The sequence below is a fragment of the Sminthopsis crassicaudata genome, chromosome 6 (assembly GCF_048593235.1).
Source record: "Sminthopsis crassicaudata isolate SCR6 chromosome 6, ASM4859323v1, whole genome shotgun sequence".
In the NCBI taxonomy this organism is placed as follows: Eukaryota; Metazoa; Chordata; class Mammalia; order Dasyuromorphia; family Dasyuridae; genus Sminthopsis; species Sminthopsis crassicaudata.
In genome coordinates, this window is record NC_133622.1 from 210820931 (window position 1) to 210838494 (window position 17564).

Consider the following 17564-nt stretch of genomic DNA (forward strand, 5'->3'; position numbering starts at 1 on the left):
TAGAGACTATAAGAAAGAATTCTTTTTCAAAAACCACTTTCCCCATTGGGATTGGGCGAGGTTGGCAAAGCCCTTTTCTTACATTCCACACTGTCCATAGAATCTGGAGATGTTTGTCTTTGGTCTAATTTTCCAAAGGCTGGGTGCGTAGCAAATGCTCATTTCTAACACTGAAAGGTTTGTAAGAATGTGAAAAATAAAGAAATTCAAGGGAGTTCAGGGATGAAACCAAAGAAAGGAAATCAGGGGCTGTGACAGGAAAACACCCACTTTCTTGGCAAGGAAGGAATGCCAACTGTGGGAAGGTAGAAGTGAGTCCCCACCCTTGAGAGGCAGTCATCAGCCATAACTTCAAAACATAACATTAGAAAATGGGCTGGAATGAATAAAGTGACACTAGTTAGGGAAAGAAACCATGATTTAAGAAGCCTTAAAACTTGCTTAAAATTGATGGCAAACTTTTTTCTTAAACCATACATTGGAAATCTTTCCTCTACTCCTTTATGTTAGTGAATCAGCCTCTTCATGGAGTTGGTCAGGATAACTTTACTCCCCCCACTCTTCCGCTAGAACTTAGCACAGTGCCTGGCCCTCTGTAGGAACTTCATAGGTGTTTGTTGATGTGACTTGATTTCAGATGTTTGCAGGTGGGGAGAGATATGTTGTCTCTCTTCCAGGTTTTTGTCCATTGTTTATCCCAGAGCTGCCAGTATAGTGCTTTTATGTGTTAAACATTGAATTGTACATATTCCCTGGTGATGTTGATTGGAATTTTGTATTGACTAAAGGAAAAAAATGGCACTGAATTAGAGAGCAATTCAATAAATGCCTTGTTGATTATGACTTTGATGGCAAAGGAAATCAATTAGAATAAGGACTAAAGCAAGCTTTGTCAACAATTTACTGGAGCTTTGATGATCTAATTGTCACAGACTAGAGGGGGGTTCTAAAACTAGAGTCTGTGAATTTTTGTTTTTAAAATTTGGTAGCTGTACTTCCATGTTATATAGTTGTTTTCAGTCATGTCTGTCTCTTCATGACCTCATTTGGGGTTTTCTTGGCAAAGATACGGGATTGTTTGCCATTTCTTTCTCCAGTTCATTTTACAATAGACTTGCCCAGAATCATCCATCTAGTAAATGTCTGAGATTAGATTTGAACTCAGGAAGATGATTCTTCCTCATTGCATATCTAACTACTCTCAATATAATTAGCTCCTTTTCAGTCCTCTGCACTTTGTTTTCTGCATTTAAACACATTATTCTGAGAAGGGTTCCTCTGGCTTTATCAGGCTACCAAAGGAATCCATGACCCAGAAAAGGTTAAAACCCTTGGCTAGAGTATCACACGGGAGTGCTATTCAGTCAGCCCATCAACAAGCATTTATTAAGTGCTCACTCTATTCCAGGCACTATGTTGAGTACTGAGGACCCAAAAACAGGAGTGGCAAAGGGGACAGGGTGGTTTCCTGCCTTTAACATTCTAATGGGGGAATTCCATAACATGCAAATAATGAGATATATACAAGATATATAGAGAACAGAGAAAAGTGACCTGAAAGGGGGAAGCATTAGCAGCTGTAGGCAACAGGAAAGACCTCCTGCAGAAGGTGGGATTGGACTGCATTTTGAAGGAAGCTGGGGAAGTCAGTATCAGAGGAGAGAAGGGAGAGCATTCTAGGCTTAGGGAGTTGGGAAAGCAGTATCCTATCTGAAGAACAAGAGGACTGATAAATAAATAGAAGTGAGCTGTAAGAAAATGAGAAAAGTAGAAAGAGGCCATGATTGTGATGAGCTTCAAATGCCAAATAATTCTAATCATCACAAACCTGATTATCCCCCCAAATGACAGTTTGTACAATATTTCCCCGCAAGCATCCCAAACTTGACTTTAGTGGAACCTTAGTGTATCTAATCATAGTTTGAAAATCATATGTAGCTTTGTGAGGGGGAAAAAAGTTTAATTATAAATATCTAGCTTTGTCACCATGGATTTTTTTTGTTTTTATTCAATTCAATAAACATGAAATAAATACCTAGCATTCCATAGTTTTGACTTTGATATACTCTTACCCCTTGGAAGAACAATAGCTCTGAAGTCAGGAAAATTTGGGTTCAAATTCTGCTTCTAATGCTCTCTACTTAGATGACCTCTAGCAATCCTCCTGAATCCCATTTCCTTTATCCACAAAAATGAGGGGATTCAAATATATAACTGATCTCTGCGGTCTCTTCCAACTTTTTTAGATCAAAATTCTTATGGATCATTATATTATGCCTTAAGTCTTACAAAATAATTTCCTCACAAGTTTAGATTGCATAAGTATTGTTACTATTATTATTATTATAGAAGAGGAGACTGAGAATCAGGGGGGCCACAGATTGCTCATGGTAACCCAATTGGTACTAGAACTTTGACTCTACATCCAATGTGTTCTTCACACTATATTAGACAGAAATAGATAGTTAAACCTTCAATAGGCTGATGTTTGTAGAGTTTCTCAGAAAATAAAAGTCCTGCTTCAAATATCGAACTCTTTTATATATATATATGAAATATTGATGTGCCACCTTTTCAATTTCATATTGCAAAGAATAGTTTAGATTCAGGAAACCAGAAAATAGAGTTGAGAAAATAGCAGAATGTGGCTGTTCTGCAGTTAACTTTTTCTTCTCTTTCTGCCTTCCTCCCAAATATCATCATATCTCTTTTGACAATTTTATAAATGCTTTTTCTTTGGCAATTAAAAAATCCACCACCCTCCACTAGTTATGCAGGTCAGGTTTTTCTTGGCCACAAACCCAGTGTACAGTACTTTGAAAGCCAACTTGCTGGATTATTTTTGTAGCAGCCACATGCTTAACGTCTCTCATAGATAATCAACTTCAGCTTTGTAACTTTGCTGAACTCAAGTTTCTTCTGTCTTCACTCCAAGAAACAGCAAAGCTTGCTGCTTCGGGTTCCCCTCCACTCCTGTGATCATTAAAACTCACAAAGCTATTTTTTTTAGCAATTGAAATCTTCACCACTTTTTTTTTTATTTTTAAAATACATGCAAAGATAGTTTTTAACACTTACCCTTGCAATTCCACATTTCTCTCCCTCCTTCCCCCATTCCCTCTCTAGGCAGCAAGCAATCCAATATATATCAAACATGTAAAATTCTTCCATATATATTACCACACTTATCATGCTGCACAAGAAAAACCAGGCCAAAAAGGAGGAAAAATGAGAAAAAAAGCAAGCAAACAACAACAAAAATGTTCACCATTTTTTATGATTCTATATTCCGTTGCCATGCCAGGAGTTCGTCTGTAGGCATATCTATTTATGGGTGAACAGATAAAGAGTCAGTCAACAAAGCCTTTATTAAGCTCTTGCTGTATTCTCTGACTTAGTGATACAAAGACAAACATGAAGTAATCCTTGACTTGAAGGATTATGGAAAAAATCAATATATACTTCCATTGAGGGAATCAATATATAGATAAATAAGCACAGACAGAAAATATACAAAATGAATATGAAGTAATTTTGGGAAGCAGAATACTTACCAGGGGTTGGAGGGATTAGAAAAGGGTTCATGTAGCAGGTAATATGTGGTACCCATTATCTCTTAAATGTTATAGGTTCCATTTGTACTAGTAAACTACTTATCCCACAAAAAAGACAGTTTTCTCCCTCTCCCCTTTCCTTTCCCTCTCTGAGTGACCCAAGTTCTAAATACTCAGTTTTGTCATAATGCTACTCTTTTTTTAACTACCTAGTTATCTTTATTTTTTCCATCTTTGAATCATATTCCATTTATTCCCCAATTCCATGTAAAGACAATTTTATTTTATTTTTTTTTGTAAAGACAATTTTAGCATTCATTTTTTAAAATTTTGACTTTCAAATTTCCTGTCTTCTCTCATCTCCCCTCACCCTGAGACAGTAGATAATTTGATATAGATTATAACTGCATAATAATGTAAAACATATTTCCATATCGCACATGTTGTAAAAAGGAGATATAACCAAAAGAAAAAAATATTTAAAAAGTGAAAAATAATACATTTTGATCTGCCTTTCAGACTCCCCAAAATTCTTTTTCTAGATATGGATAGCATTTTGCATCAGAACTTCTGTGGAATTGTCTTAATATCATTGTTATTCCCAGTTGAACATTGTATAATACTGCTGTTGCTGTGTATACTCTTCTCCTGGCTCTGTTCACTTTGTATAGATTTGTTTAAATCTTTCCAGGTTTTTCAGAAATCATCCTGCTCATCATTTCTTATAACACAATAGAATTCTCTTGCATCATATACCACCATTTTTAGCTGTCCCTGGTTGACAGGAATAAGATGCTTTTAGTGATGATAGACTCCCATGATCATTGACAGGTCAGATTTACAGAGAATGGGTGACTACTGCTCCTCTCTGAGCTCTAAGGATCAAGGGTTCTAAGAAGTCCTATGTTTTCAAATAATATCATTTATGAGCCTCCATCCTGTGTGCTCCCCATTGAAAGACAATCAAATTAGTATCTTTTAGAACGACATATTTACTAATGGGGTATAGTGAGACCAATTAGTGCAAAAACATTTCCCTTAAAGTCTGAGAAACATTCTCACCCCAGTTTATACTGAGTCCAGGGGAAAGTGGGCTCCAGCTTAGAGGAGGTAACCACCTCACAGCTCCTGGTTAGATGAAAATTCTTTTCTATCTTCATGAATTCTTTATGAAGTTTCCCAGAGGTGTAGCTCTTCACTAGGCCCTGAAATTTGGTACCATTGTAGAGTCCATAACAATACTTCTCTCTGCCCTGCAAATGCCACATTTCCTAAAATTGACTTTTCTTAATGTGTCATTTGGTGCTTGGGCCACTGCTGCACCAGCTCCCAGGGGAGGCTAAATCTTCTGACCTTTTTCAAAATTTAAAAAGTTTTGGGCATAGGAATATGATCCTACACTTAGGGTCACTTTCTCCCCCATATCCTTACTGCCTTCTAGAATAGTCATAAAGGAGGATCCGCTTCTCAAGATATTCACAAAACTTGACTATCTTTTTCTTCAGAGTCTTTCTTAAAATAGACTCAAAGGTGGGAATAATTCTTCCCACTAAGCCCAAGACATTTTCTGCATATCATAAACTGATTATTCCCAAGTGGCTGAATCTCCTCATTCTCCCCAAATTGATTAAAGTCTTAATCACTAATTCTATAAATCAATCATTCTCAACTGAAAAAGGCAAAGATCCCTCGTGGTTAGATCTATGTGCTTGAAATTAGGAAGATCTGAATTCAAATCATATTTCAGACACTTACTAGCCGTATGATCCAGGGAAAATCACTAAAATTGATTCAGTTTCCTTAACTGTAAAACAGGGATAATAATAGCACCTATCTTCCAGACTTATTGTGAGGAACAAATGAAATATTTCTAAAAAATGAAACAAATACGTATCACCTGAATCTGGCACACAGTAGATTCTATATAAAAACTTATCTTTTCTTTTCCCCTTAAAAAGCATTTCAGAGTAGAGCATCTTGTTCATCACATTAGTTAAGGTTGAAGGAAGAGTATTTTGGGGGTGTGACATATCCCGCTTATAAGAACCTAAGCTGAAGCTTAAAGAAAAGGAGCAATTCTAAAAAGTGGAGGTGAGGCAGGAGGCTATTCTTGAGAGAAGAGGGTGAAGAGTTAAGGTAACCACTTTGAATTGACTATAGAGAAAAGAAAAGGGAATGGAAGCATAATTAAGGTTGGAAAGGTCAGGGATCAAATAGTGAAGAGCTCTAAATGCCAAACAAAAGAATTTATATTTTATTCTAGAGGCAAGCAGGCACCCAAAAGGGTCACACTACATTAAAAGAAGAAGAATAGATGAGCAATTTCAGTTTCCTTGTTTATCTCAGTTGTGACTAATGGAACTAATCCCCATTCACTTATAGAAGTTTTAAAGGGAAACCTTTTTCCCAGTGAAAAGTCTCAAAAGTTTATAGATTTTATTTCTGCATCTCACTTTACAGACCACAGTTAGAGTCACTGGACTTCAACTTTCCTGAAAGGAAGTTTCTTCCATGAAATTACTTCAGATGGAGGGTGGGAAAGAGATGAGATGATACACCCTGGAAATTGTATTTTTAACATCTCAGGAAATGAGAAACAAGGAGGCTTGCACATAAATAGAATTGTACTTTGCTCTTTGCTTTTATTCAATTTTTCTTTTAATTTTGAAAAATAGAAACTGCCCTCATACTATTATTCATAACTATCTGCTCTTTAAAACAAATAGAAAACCTCTCTTTGATTGGAGTTTAGATTTCTGTGCCACATTAGGTCACTGGAGGGGCCCACTGTACACTGAGATCATGAAATTCCAAGGAGACTGTTCCTTGATGTTGCTGTTTCTCACTTTATATGGGCTGTTGGAGTGTTACTTAGGGGTGCTAAGCAGCACACGCCGCTTGTTGAAGTCCTCAAATATGGAAAATTTCAAGAATGTTTGTTCTCTGGGTTTTAAAAGTATTAACGGTTACCTATTACAAGTCCTAGCCAATCCCTTTGAAGCACATGGGGAGATCATGTGGTAAAGTCAACCGCGTCCCGGGCTCGGAGCCAGGAAAACAGCCCAGGTTCACTTCCCATTCCAGACGCTCAGAAGTTGCCTAATCTTGAACAATACACTTATTTTCTATGGCCTCGGGTTTCCCATCTGTAAATAGTGATGTTCATTCCTATAGCACTTCCCTTATAGGGCTGTGAAGATAAATGAAGCGATGTGTGCAAAGTATTTTGCAAACCTTCAATGTTCCCTAAATTTGTTATTAGTTTGTTATTAGTGCACTTTTCTTCTCTCTCCCTTCAGAGAATAATTGAAAGATGGTCCAAATAGTTAAACTGTAGCACATATAGATGAGGAAGATGGAGATGATAACTGACACTGACAGAGTGTTTGAGGTTTTGCAAAGTACGTTTCATGCATCATCCATTATTTTCCTCATTTACCGATGGTTCCAGTGGCAAACCCATTGAGATAAATTGGCTAGCTCAAAGTTACCTTTGCAAGTGGTCCCATTAATCATGCTTGGTCTTTCCCTAGCATTTCCGAGTGTACAGATAGTGAGGCAGAGACAGTGATGCAGTTACGCAATGAGCTGAGAGACAAGGAGATGAAGCTCACTGATATCCGCCTAGAAGCTCTCAGCTCAGCCCACCAACTGGACCAGCTTCGAGAGGCCATGAACAGAATGCAGGTAAGGAGCGGGAGAGGACAGTGTGTCCAATGGAGTCTGCAATGGCTTTCAAGATCGATGGCCCAGGAGACTGGGCTGGGGGTGTTCTCGTTTACACAGAGTCCTTCCTTCCTTTCCCTATTTCTATCAACCTAACAGGGCAACCATTGGTGGGTGTGCTTCTGAAAGACTATCTTACTTATCATATAACCAAGTAATACTCCATGGGGAGTGGAAAAGGGAGAAGGCAAATAGTCAATAAACATTTATTTTTTAAATTTTATATTAAATTTTAATTTTTTTTTTTCAATTATGTATAAATAAAACCTTTTAACATTTGTTTTTAATTTTTTATTCTGAATTCTCTCCTTCCTTGAGAAGGAAAATGATCCTAAAATTAATGCTTCATGTATGGGAATGAGATGTTGTGTAGGACTAAATTCAGAGAGGGTCATCATATTGATGCTGGGGAATGAATTCTGGACCCACTGGGACTAAAAGCTCATTTACTACATTATAAGGATGTGAGCTATATCACAGTCCTAAAAGAATATCTTACATATTATAGAACTGAGTGATACTCCATGGATTAGAAAAGGTAAAATTTAAATAGTCAGCAAAATTTTTAAAAATTTTATTATTTTTCATTTATACGTAAACAAAAACTTTTCCATACCAAGATACTTCAAACCTTGATATATTGAAGCAAACTGATGGAAAAGGCTCTCACATCTCTAAAATGCTTAGAGACCATTCCGGGTGCCCCTCTTGGGCTTTTCCAAGAATTTCATGAAGGGGGTGACCGCTAATGCTGCAGAGGCAGCTGGGACTGTTCCTCCTTGTAGAAGGAAGGGGATCAGTTTGCGGTGGTTTTCTTAATCCTTGCCTGCAGATGCACAGGTGAGACATATCCAGCAAGAATCTCTCCCTCTGGTTCTTTGCAGAGTGAAATCGAGAAGCTAAAAGCCGAGAATGACAGGCTCAAATCTGAGAATCACGGTGGCAGCTGCAGCCGGGCTCCATCCCAGGTGTCCATCTCCTCTTCCCCGAGGCAGTCTCTGGGCCTCTCTCAACACAGCCTTAACCTCACTGAGTCAACCAGTCTGGGTGAGTGGTGCCATAGGGCCAGCTGGCAAGACGGGGCCTGCCGCCAGCCCAGTTGCCTCAGGGAACCCCGAGCTAAAAAGATCAGAATGAAATAAAAGGCGAAAGGCGTCGGGTGTATGTGAGTGCGTGAACATCGGTGTGTGTTGGCTACCTACATGAGCCCGGCCTCCAGAATGTCATCATGCTTGCCTTTAATTTTTGCCCCAAACTCTCCTAGCTACAAGCTTAGCTTCTTCCCTGTGCTGAATTGTGTTCTGATCCATTTTAAAAGGCTGACCTGCGAGATGAATGCTGTGAATGAAGAATGATGACATATCACCGGGGCCATAGCTTTGTATGATGTTCCCGCTTTAAAAATGGATTCCAGGCTGGTGGAAAGATCAATCACATTGATCTGTATTTTTGCCATTCCACATACAAAAGCTTGTGCTTTTTCATTTATTTCCTGCATTTTTTTTCCCATATGAGGCCATTGTGACTGTTTTTGGTTTAGCCTTTCTCTGCTCAACAAAGCGCCTTTTGATTTCATGGTCCTCCCCCTGGACCTCTCATAGTCCGTGTCCCATCTCCTCCCTTGGACCATCTGATTTATTCTGCCGCCGCCCTCGTGGCTTCTGCTGTCCGTGTGTGGCTAAAAGAGGCTGTTGGTGTTTTCCATTCGCAGACATGTTGCTGGATGACACTGGTGAATGCTCGGCTCGGAAAGAAGGAGGCAGGCATGTTAAGATAGTTGTCAGCTTGCAGGATGAAATGAAATGGAAGGAGGTTAGTTTGATCCCTTTCCCTGCTCCTATCGCCTTCTGCCCTTTCCCATTCCCCCTAGGTAGAAATACCTAGTTTAGTGACTAATGATAAACTGTATCACCTTGATGCTTTATGTTATTCTTACTGTATTTTTTTGTTGTTGTTGCTACTAACATTGTCTTTTCTTTAACCAGCCCTCCTTTGCCCCCCAACAATCCCAGAAACATTTCAGGCTCAAAACAGAGTACAGAACCAAAGAAGATGAAATTAAAACAATTTTGGGAGCCGTTTTGCCCAACTGTATGCCATTAAAACTGGAAATTTGAATGAAATGGATGCATATGCACAAAAATATAAACTGCCCAGATTAACAGGAGAGGAAATAGAAAACTTAAATAATCCTATGTTTGAAAGAGAAGTTCAACAAATCACAAATGAGCTCCCTAACAAAATTGGATATAAGTAGAACTAACAAGATGTACTTTCCTTTCTTGTGAATTTTCCACATTTAAAAAAAATACAAAAATATTCCCACTTTGTACTTTTAAAGTTATTGTAATTAACTTTTCCCCATTCACCAGGCATTGAAAATTGTCTTTCGAAAGTTCACAGATGGATGAAGTACTTCAAAGTCAGCTAAGCTCATTTGAAAAACTCGAGGCATGTAAATAATTGGACAAAAATAAATTGATCCAATGTGCCAGTTATATCACAGGACTCTCATAAATAGCAGAAGAAACACCTGGTGCATATTACAGAAATGCTGAGAGCCTGGGCAGGGATTAGAAAGTCAAAAATGGGGGGGCAGCTAGGTGGCGCAGGGGATAGAGCACCAGCCCTGAATTCAGGAGGACCCGAGTTCAAATCTGGTCTCGGACACTTAACACTTCCTAGCTGTGTGACCCTGGGCAAGTCACTTAACCCCAACCTCAGGAGAAAAAAGAAAGTCAAAAATGAAGCTGGGGCATGAGTTATATCCCCTGTTTTCTGTTATATGTCTTCTGCAGCCATCCTCGCTTTGGACATCATGTGGAATAAATCTGAATTCAAGGAATATAGCTTCTCTTATCTCATGAGGTCTTACAAAGCTGTGGAGAAAACAAATCATCTACATTTGTGTTTGATTAAACTCTTAGATCAAGTAGCATGCTATGGTTGGTTGAGAGTAAAGGGATTGCCTTAAAACAGGACCTCACAGCTTCTCATTTGAGGTCTCTTTGTAGCATCATGGTATCTGGGGAATAGAACTCTGAGGCAGGCAGGCAGTAAGCCTTTATTTAGTACCTACTATGTGCCAGACACTAGGGATGCCAAAAAAGGAAAAAGATAGTCTTGCCTCTTGGGAACTCACCATCTAATGGGAAAGACAGAAGAGTTGGGTTTCAGTGCTAACCCTAACTCTCAGTAGCTGTATAACTTTTGACAAGGCACTTTAAATCTCAATTTCCTTATCTGGGAAGTGGAGATGAGGATATCTGCCATCTCTGTCAACATTATGTCATAGTGGAATCAGAGAAACAGGATTTAAATCCTTTTTCTGATGCCTTCTGCCTATTTTGCTCTGGGTAAGTCACCCTCCCTGGGCTTAAGTTTCATCGTTTGGAAAACTGCAATGGTTAGACTGGGTGGTCTATAAGATCTCACTTGGCTATAGATCTAGGAGCCTATGAAACTCGCAGGACTTAGTGAAGAAGGTTTATTTATAAGTGTGTGCAATGTTTATAATTGTCTCTTGTCTTTCCCCCACTTGATGATATTTCTGCTCAATATAATGCTGTAGCCTAGACATGTAGCATGTCCAAATTTTCCACTGCCAGCCAACCAGAATCAGGCTTTTGCATTTAAATTAACTATTGGCAGATGCTGTAATGACATTGATGGTGAGAAACATGGGTGTAGAGTTGTAGATTGGGAAGGATGTATAGGAAACATCTGGTCCTGAAATAATGTAAATGCCGATGATAAATGCAAGGGATTGTTACACTTTAGTGAGCTCTCTTCTAATTTGGCTAACCCACTTTGAAATGTCTCCCTCCCATCCCTGTAACCAAGTGTTCTTTGAAGAATAAAAACCAAGCATGATCTTAGCTCATCCAACCTTTTATGAATTTTCTTAGCTGAGCATCCTCTTAGGATGAGGTCACTCCGTTGTGCTACTTATTCCATACTCCTTGTATGCAGAGCTCTGCGGGCTGAGGTCCCAAAACAAGAGATAAAGCCATTATGTGGTGATAGAACTGATAGGAGAAAAAGATAAGAAAGGTTTGGGGAAGAGACATTCCCAAGCACTGAAGTGATGCGCAGATTAAATTCAGTGGAGTCCACCCATGAAGACTTTTTTGGGAAAGCTTGGAAGGTGAGTTTAAGGGAAGGCTTTGCAAGAGGGAGATGACTAAGAGGAGGTGAGAAGGACATTGGCTGCAGAAGGGGCAGCCCAGAAAGGACAGAGTCCAATATGCCCCAGAGAATCCATGTTCCCTGTCCTCAATCTTACTTAATTACTACTCAGTATTTCTTAGACCAAAGAAAGACAGCTTCATAGGCAGCACATCTGTATCTCAAGGAGAGCTAAGGTAAAGGCATCCACGTATTTGGAGATTTTCTTGTTTTTTTTCTTAATTTTCTTAGTTTTAGTGGCGATATGCTAAGTGGTCTAGGTATTCTGCTGCGCCATCTCAAGATGAGTAACTGGTTCTTCACTTGAATACTTTCCTTGTCCTTAGGATTCCAGGCCACACCTCTTTCTTATTGGCTGCATTGGAGTCAGCGGCAAGACGAAGTGGGATGTGCTGGATGGGGTGGTTAGGAGACTCTTTAAAGTAAGTGATTCTTAAAAGTTTTTTGATGATATATGGGTGCCAAAGGGGGGAGTCCTCGTTTAGAGACGTGGAGGGTTATATCTGATTGTTCTTGATGTGTTATTTCTGTTCTCTACCTTTGCAGAGATGAATAAAAAACAGAGTTCTGTGGCTAACAAAGTTTCCATTCACTCAATAAGCATTTATTAATTACTTACTGTATGCAAGAGCATTATATTTGCTCCTCTTGGAGACAGCCCTGTGAACCCATTTCAGTTCATTCTCTAGGATGCTGCTACCTTGATATTCCTAAAGCAAAGTTCTGATCATGACACTCTCCTTTTCAGGAAAACACAGTGCATCCCTTAAAAATAAAGTACAAACTCCTATTTGGCACTTAAAGCCCTTCAGAGTGTGATTCTAGTCCTTTGTTCTAGGATTTTATCACGCTCCTTCACTCACTCTGAGTTCCAGTCAACCCTGCTTACTTGCTGTCTATCCCCTATAGGTGATATTCTATCTTGTAGCTCCATGCCTATGTATGGGTTGTTTTCTGTGCCTGGAATGTACTTTGTACTCCTCTCTGCTTCAGAGAATCCCTAGCCCCCCTCAAAGCCTAGTTTAAGTACCACCTACTGCACAAAACCCATTTTGGTTCCCCCTGTTTCTAGTTCCCCACACACCCGAGATCCCACTTTATAACATATTCTTAATTATCTATGTACAGGTTGTTTCTCACAATAAAATTTAAGATCCTTGAAGTCAGGGGCTGTTTCTCTGTGTGTCCCCGATACCTAGTCCAGTGCACAGCACACAGTAGGTGCTCGATAAATGAATGAGAGATCTACAGATGACAGTCAGCAGGTATTTAGAAAGGGTCTAGGCTCATGGGCTCAATTAGCGGCACTTGTGAGACCGAGGGTGAAGATTCAATCTCAGCAAGTTAGTCTCATAGAGAGAAAACTCTTCTTCACTCAAGGATTACACCCCTAACTTTGGCCAGCCAGCTTACAAATTATATGTTTACGAGGTTGGTTAGTTCAGATCTACTCCCACTACTGTCAAAATAACTGGAAGCTATTTTTGCCTTCCTGGCGATGGGACCCTTCATAGATTCAGGACAGCATGTTGAGGCTAAATATTCACAGAATGTTCACTGGATGAGAAAAGGAGACAGGAGTTATGGGGAACCCACAAAACTTTCCCCCAGTCTCAAATGCTATATTAATGTTGGCAACTCATTTACTACATCGTTCCATTACCCTTTAGGACTAGGATTCACCATTTGGTGAACTTTTCCCTTAGATTCCAATTTAATTCCTCATCTGAAGCCTCTTAATCATTTATTCCCCTTCAAGGAGGCTCCCATCAAAATTGATCCAACATTTTCCTTTCAAACTACCAAGGCCTCCCATTTCCAGGCGCCCTGATCTTTCCTGGAAGCAACCGCCGAATGCTCGTCCCAGAAACTTGTTTAGTCACATTTTTGCCCAGATGCATAGGAGGAGTTTCTAGGAAAAATGTTTCATGCCAGAGATGTCTCTTATACATTATCCAACTCCACTTTCAGGACTAGTAACTAGAGACTTTGGATGAGCTTGGAAGAAGTATTCTGACTTTTCCATGCTTAGTTAATCCAGACTAAATATACACAAACTTCTCCGAGGTTTTTTTTCATCACTAACCAAATAAATCATTATTTGTAGAGGCCTTTGGGGATACTAGAAATATCAAAAGCATTTATAGACAGCCAGTTCATCTTGCACTCACTTCACAGCTCTGTTTCATCTCAGATTCTGAGAGAGAAGAAGAAATGGTCATAAATCACCCAATGCAACCATGAGTCACCTACAAATCTGAGCTGAACCTTTGATCAGTCTTTTTTTTTTTTTCATTTTTCCACAGGAATACATCATTCATGTGGACCCCGCAAGTCAACTGGGCCTGAATTCAGACAGTGTTCTGGGCTACAGTATTGGAGAAATCAAACGGACCAACAGTCCAGAGACTCCTGAGCTGTTACCTTGTGGCTATTTGGTTGGGGAAAATAACACCATCTCCGTTTCTATCAAAGGTAACTGGAACAAATGCAGAGTTCATAACTCCTTGCTTATTAATTGGCACTTTTATTTTAACACTTGGCAGAAGGATTTTCCCCCTCCACTACAATTATTCTTAACGTGGCTGCAATCCTTTTAACTAATCCCAAGGGTTTGCAAAAAAGGGACTGAAAACGTTTTCTACAAAACTGTTCTTGTTACTGAAATTAAATACCAAGAGCTCCATTAGTCTCATGAGTGTTAGAAAATGAATTTTCACAGGAGAATTGGCTCATCTGTAAAATGGGGATAATAATAGCAGAAGCACAAACTGATGTTAAACAACAAATGAGACAGTATGAACACCAACTCCTCTTCTTGCAGAGGAATAGAGGCTTAACTAGTATAGGAACACCTGCCCAAAATACCTGCTTCTTTTTCAAAAATACCTAAATTACAGTGGGGAAGATGTTCAGTAGGTTACTTTAAATCAAAGGATAGCAATGCAAATTTATTTTAAAAATTAAAATGAAATGTTTTAGATTTATGGACATGTACTCCAATTCTTCATGAACCCAATTAGGGTTATTTTTTTAGGGGGGAAGGAACAAAGATGCTAATGTGATATGATGTGTATAGTTCCCTCGGCCACCTTCAGTTATCAAAATACAATCTTGGAGAATAGTTTAGGTTAACTTAAAAGTCTGCCCCTAGTTCTATTGGTGGTGGCCTATACGATATTACTAATGACTTGTGTCTTCTACTCATGAAGATTTCTTCCCAAAAACTTCATTCCAATGCAGACTATCCAATTCAGTCTTCAGGGAGTCAGGGATGAAGCTATCGATCTACCTGTCTTCAAGAAGTGTCCTTGCCCAGAGTCCTGTGAACCTGGAGCCTTAGAAAATACTAGAATCTAAATTGATTGCTAATCTGAAATTTCTTAGCAATTCATTCACTTTCTTTTAAAAAATTCAATAGTATTTTATTTTTCTAATTCTATATAAAGATAGTTTTTGGCATTCATTTTTGAAAGATTTTGAATTCCAATTTTTTCCTCCCACTTTGAAGACAGCAAGCAATCTGATACAAGTTATACATGTACAATCATTTAAAAAATATTTCCATATTAGTCATTTGTGAAAGATAAATCAGAACAAAAGGGAAAAACTAAAAGAAAGAAAAAACAAACTAAAAAAAGGTGAAAATAATATGCTTTGATCTGCATTTACTGAATGTAAATGGCATTTTTCAATTCAAGCCTATTGGAATTGTCTTAGATCACTGTATTGCTAAGAAGAGCTGCTACGTCAGTCATAATTGATCATCACACAGTCTTGGTTACTGGTACAATATTTTCCTAGTTCTGCTCACTTCACTCAGCATCTGTTCGTGTAAGTCTTTCCAGGCTTTTCGGAAATCCATACATGTGCTTTCAAGACTCCTATTCATATGAAATTAGAGTTTATCAAATAATAGGGTCTCCTATTTCCAGCCACCTCTGAGAGACACCAAGGCATAATGAAAAACAAGCTAGATTTGGACACGGGAGGTCTTAGATACTTGTTCACAGGCATACAGTTAGCTAACTTCTTGGAGCTTCATTTTTCTCATCTCTAAATTGAAGAAATAATACTTTCATTCTTTTCCTTAGACTTGTGTCATGAAAAGTACTTTATAAGCCTTAAAATCCTAGGTAAATATGAATTATTACTGTTATAATTATTCTTGCTATTACTATCCTCACTGAATGATCTGGTGTAACTTAAAGACATGTAGGAAGGACTACTATTTTTGGAGTTTCTTGAGTTCCAAGAGTGTAAGAGCTCTAGTTTTCTAAGTTGTTTTACCCCAAAGTAATACAGGATTCAGGTTTCTTGCAGTGAAAAAAAAAAAACATGACTATGGAATGAAATTAGGTTCAAATCCTACATTGTCTCTGATACTTATTAATCTTGTGATCTTGGGCAAATCACTTTACTTTGCCAGTTGTTTCATCATCTATAAAACAAGGGAGTTGGAGTGGGCAGCCTCTGAAATCCTTTCCAACTCTCCTTCCGCAACCCTAAAATCTGACCAAGCATGGATTGTTTCTAGTTCCAAATCCTGGAAAGACTTGGCTTCCCTACAGTTAAGCCATTTCAACACTGTAAGCTCCAGGGATTTCCCAGTGTCTCGCTGAGAAGCCATAGTTCTAACTATTTCTAAATCATGTCTCCTGTTTCCTAGAAAAGTATTATCCCAGGAATCTAGCTGAATCAAATCTCTATCTCCTGGCATCATCATTTCAAATGGTTTCTTTAGCATTTCTCACAGCTCTTTGACAGTGCCCTCCCACTCTTTTAAGTTAAAGTTCTTTGATCTGTTTCCAATGAAGAGGAATAAGAGGAGACTTTATGAAAGGAAAGAAAATTTTGAATTAAGATTCACTAGAGTTGGATGGATGGAAACTAAATTACCAAGAATGAGGAGAGAGTAGGTGTGAAGTAGAAATAGATAATTCAAAGCCATCGTTTCCAAGGACTCTTTCCATTCCGGATCATTTTAAGGCTTTCAGTAAACCAGTGGTCCGAGCTACTTTTGGTGCTTTTTATAAGCTGAGCCTTAAGGAACCCATCGTCAGTGGCTACTAAGCTAAATTTGTCAATTCAGGAAACATTTGATGAGCACCGTAGATGTGTAAGACATCATACCTGAGTTCTGAGATGGTGAGGAAGCCCAAGGAGATAGTTCATACATGTTCCTGACTTCAAAAAGCTCACACAATTACTACAGGAGATGAGAGAGGTACCCAACACAATATAGGATGATGCACTTGGGCAAGAGAGGAATAAAGCTACAATGGGAGCGGCAAATGTCTCGAACACCTACCCACCCTCCACTCTGGGATGAGGCAATAAGGCAGGATTGGCTGGAGAGAAAAATTTCCACAGCAGAGCTGAGTGCAGAGAATTCAAGGCCCAGGAAAGGGCAAGATCCCAGATAGAGGCAAGAAAACACAGGAAACATTTATGGAATGGCGAGTGTTTGTTTTAGTTGAAGCATGGGGTATATAATGCGATTATGAACACTAAGCCTGGGAAGAAAGGTTGGGGCCAAAATCACAGGCCCCAATCAATAAAAATCGATAAAAAGCACATGCTAAATAAATATACAGTGGGGCAGAAAACTTTGGCATGGCATAATGGATTCTGGTCTTAGAATCACCAAACCACTTTACTTTTCTGGGCTTATTTCCTCACCTATAACATGGGGTTAATAATAACTTTGGTATCTGACAGCCCTCCAGTATTGTCTTGAGGCTCAAATAAGATATCTTACTTGATGTGTTTTCCAAATCATAAAGTCAGTTATTATTCAGGGGAAGTCTTATACTTTGTGTTTCTCCCCCAAATGTAGGCCTCTCTGAAAACAGCCTGGACTGTCTGGTCTTTGAATCTCTCATCCCCAAACCCATCCTTCAGCGGTATGTCACCCTCCTGACGGAGCACAGGCGCATCATCCTGTCTGGGCCCAGCGGCACTGGAAAAACATACCTGGCTAACCGTCTGTCTGAATACATGGTCCTCCGAGAGGGGAGGAAGCTGGTAGATGGAGTCATTTCCACTTTCAATGTAGACCACAAATCTAGCAAGGTGAGTGAGCCAGGTTAGAGT

General features: G+C 39.0%; 1 protein-coding gene across 2 annotated transcripts in view; it reads left to right on the forward strand.

Moving 5' to 3' along the window:
* The window catches only part of NAV2 (neuron navigator 2), a 459603-nt gene that overhangs the window by 423804 nt on the left and 18235 nt on the right, over nucleotides 1-17564 (forward strand). For both annotated transcript variants that reach the window (XM_074273796.1, XM_074273797.1), the window contains 6 exons: nucleotides 7088-7241; nucleotides 8165-8327; nucleotides 8992-9092; nucleotides 11795-11890; nucleotides 13775-13943; nucleotides 17308-17543. In XM_074273796.1, the coding sequence (XP_074129897.1) occupies nucleotides 7088-7241; nucleotides 8165-8327; nucleotides 8992-9092; nucleotides 11795-11890; nucleotides 13775-13943; nucleotides 17308-17543 (919 nt within the window). The remainder of the gene's footprint in view (nucleotides 1-7087; nucleotides 7242-8164; nucleotides 8328-8991; nucleotides 9093-11794; nucleotides 11891-13774; nucleotides 13944-17307; nucleotides 17544-17564) is intronic.